This window comes from Halyomorpha halys, unplaced genomic scaffold (genome assembly GCF_000696795.3).
Source record: "Halyomorpha halys isolate HHAL.00 unplaced genomic scaffold, Hhal_1.1 Scaffold952.1, whole genome shotgun sequence".
In the NCBI taxonomy this organism is placed as follows: domain Eukaryota; kingdom Metazoa; phylum Arthropoda; class Insecta; order Hemiptera; family Pentatomidae; genus Halyomorpha; species Halyomorpha halys.
Genome location: NW_027109235.1, coordinates 165,845 through 169,408, shown reverse-complemented (window position 1 = coordinate 169,408; position 3,564 = coordinate 165,845). Strand labels below are relative to the sequence as shown.

The following is a 3,564-nucleotide window of genomic DNA, read 5'->3' as shown; positions in this document are numbered from 1 at the left end:
GCGAAACGTTGGCTCAATAAAATAGTATAATTCTACTATTTAAGTTTTTTTTTTACCACACCCGGATCATATTCCATTCAACTTTTAGAAATTATGTTTTCATCTTACTGAAGCTGGGTTTGACACAAGCTTTCCATTTTAGATAAAATTGTCTTTTTAGTAAAAATATTCCTATTTATTTAGTAATGACTTTGCAAAGCATTCTTAAAAGCAAGAAAAAAATAATATTATAGATTTTGAATTACGAACTAAATTCTCAAAATCTGTATTGAAACATTTGATTACAAACATATCCAAGGAAAGATAAAACATGGATGATGGAAGGCTGGTGTTTTAACATTTTTACCACACTCTGTTACCATATATCCAATTTATACTCCAGTAAAATTAGATCAGAAAAGGGCAGTGGTTGGAAAAAATCCAGGTAAAGCTAGCAATTGTTTTAATCTATATATTTTACCTTAACATTTTATCAGTTTGAGATTTTTATTTTATTATGTACAATTCAATTTGAATGTTGTTTTGCATAGAAATGTTTATTACGCAGGTTTAATACTGAGCTTTTTTATTGTTTACTTACACTTACTTTCTATATTTACAACTTAAAGACCTTATTTGAAAAAATTAGAAGTTATGAAGGTGCACTTGATCAAATTTAAAAAATAAAGAAGTCATTAAGAAAGCTAGTTAGATTATCTACAACTATTATTATATACATTTTTATGATAAGATTAGTCATAAGGCTGCAATTGAAGAGCAAAGTTTAAAAAATTCAATAAGTTGAAAAATCAAGCACTTACTTGAACAACGTTTTGAAAAAAAAAACTCCTTGGTCGAATTCTTATGTTATGGTAGAATTTAATTTAATAAATATTATTCAATGCAGAATTTGATGATCTGGTCAATATTATATATTTTTTCAACTTATTAAAACTGCTTACTAATCTTGTAATTATATAACCTTTATAATTATCTGTGAATTTTGAATGAATAAAAATAATCATTTATTCCTTTACTTGTTCGATGAAGTTGAAAATTTCTTATAACTATAATATGTATTAAATTATGGGATGCTAATCAGGTAAAGATATCAGTGTAACTTGAACTTAAAAATTATTATGTTCATTTAGGTTTATCTCCTTGATAGTTTTTATCGTGCCCCAGAATACCTGCTTCAGTTACCCTCCTACCTCAGGCACCATTTAGTTGGTAGCTTATCAACACTAATTTATAGTCTAGACTCTCGAATAGTCAAGTCCTGACCTGAGTCCTTAACCTGTTGAAGCAATCGTTATTATTATTAAATATCATTTCTTACAAATGAATGTTGATGAAACCTGCTGCTTATGCAGACAGGTCCCAGAGACTGCCTTACATTACATAGCAAATTGTGGTAGGTATGCATCATTAAGATACAGGCTATTAGGCTCTGATAGAATTAAAGGAAATGAGGTTTCCTCTATAGATTGGGAGTCCCTTTTGAATTTCATTAGAAAGACGAAAAGGTTCGATATAGAGGAATAAGATACATAAAGAGTCATTCCATTGGTTTGTCTTGGGGATGGCAAAAAGGACCAATAGGCCCACTTGCCGGACTTGTTCCCCCCACCATTACCAGTACCAGTACCAGTACAAATGAATGTGGTTTGGATTTTTTATTTTGTACTTTACTTAATTTTTGCACTATTTTATTTTAATTTTACAAGAAATGTTATTATCCAGAGTTATAATTGGTTTTTTTAATATGAAAAGGCCATGAAAATTGCCAAAAAAGATGTAGAAAAGCATAGTGAATCAAAATGATTAAGATCCAATTAACTATCAAAAACACATTTTGGATTCTGGTATGTTTTGACATTCAAGGGTAGTAGAAGTGAAGAAGTAAGAAAAAGAGTGGAAGTTTACCCTTCATATTTCAGGAATAGGAAAAACTTCCGTTTTTATCTGGTTTACGTTATTGTAAAGTGTACACCCTTTATTGCTTATTATTTTTTATTTATCATTGATAAGAAAAATATTTCATTTTGATTTTTTTAAACAATCCAGTTCAAGTGTAATTTGAAATTTATAAAAAACTAAGTTTTCAAATAATGTGAATCTTCTAATTTAAAAAAAACAAAACATGTGGAATATAAACATATGGCTGTGTCCTTCGATATGTTTAGAAAATCTCTTCAATGCTGTCTATCACACTGGTTTCTTTACTGCTAAAAACTCAATTGACATCTACAACTACATGTGTTTCAATTTAAAACTAGGAGGAGTAGCATATCACTGTAAGTGCTCAGTAATAGCAACAGTTTTGTAACAAACATAAACTGTGTATATCATAAAAAAAAAAAAAAAAGATGATGCAGTTATTTATTTATTTACCAACAATTTCCAGCCTTTAAGCATTGTTGAAGATGAAGCTTTTCAAATATAAGGATGAACCTAAACTATTTGCTGCCTTCACGAAACACAACTATGAGAACATGAATACCAGCAATTTACGAGCAGGCAGTGATCAATTTGAAAGGAATTTATTTTCTTGACAATATACATGCATATATATATTGTCAGTTATTTTTACAACTAGACTGCTGGATTTTATGTTATAATGAGAGTTAGTGGCAGTAACTTCTCTTTGCGTAAATAGAGACTTTGAATTAATTTCAAAAATCTTAGAATGTTTTTCATTTTTAGAAAGCCACTTTGTCTCATTGAATCAACTTCTTTTCAATATCTGCTGCAAAATGTCTGATTCATTCACTCTTACATGTCCTTAGGATGGTGTAACTTTTTAGGCAATTTTTTTCTTCTTATTTTGAATATTAAGTGTGCAGAATTTCAGCAGGGACTACCAAATTTTACCCCGAGAGTAAACAATGCGATTGTTTTTTTAACTCATTTATATTGTAGCCTTACTCTGGTTTTTGAGGTATATGTACAAAATTTCATCAAGATTAGGGGAAAAAAACATGCAAATTTGTATATAAAACAAATATATATACAATTTACTTATTATAATGGATATATGTTTTTAAACTGTAACTATGTTCCACATTAAATTTTTTTTTTTAAGATCTGCAGTTTGTTGAGGGGTGGTATTGCTGAGAGAGGTGGTGTACGCGTCGGTCATAGGATAATTGAAATAAATAACCAAAGTGTTGTTGCTGTTCCACATGAGAAAATTGTAAATTTATTAGCAACATCTGTTGGAGAGGTATGTCAAACATGTATTACTTAAGAGGTTTCTAGTAAAATATGTTCTTACACTTAAATATGTTCTTTCTTATGTGAATACATATTTATTTATACTATTTTTAAATATAAGAGCATTCATAAATATATGTAAAAATCACAATATTTAGAAACCTGAATCTAATTGATCTGTTGATTGTGTAACAGAGTACATGGCTGGTAGTAAAATACAGAACATCCTTGGGTTAAGAGTTGTTAATCAGGAAACCAACAAAACATTATCATAAACATAAAAAAAAAAATAATAATAATAATAATAATAATGAGGAGAAGATGGTTGGGGGTGCGGTCAATGAAACACAAATAAGTATGACTAACTTA

The 3,564-nt window shown here is 28.9% G+C and overlaps 1 protein-coding gene across 1 annotated transcript in view; it reads left to right on the top strand.

Annotated features, from left to right (window-relative positions):
- Nucleotides 1-3,564, top strand: part of LOC106687370 (amyloid-beta A4 precursor protein-binding family A member 3) — a gene marked incomplete at its 5' end in the record, with an annotated part of 137,931 nt that overhangs the window by 117,224 nt on the left and 17,143 nt on the right. The window contains 1 exon segment of the mRNA XM_067047441.1: nucleotides 3,065-3,205. Within this exon segment, the coding sequence (XP_066903542.1) occupies nucleotides 3,065-3,205 (141 nt within the window).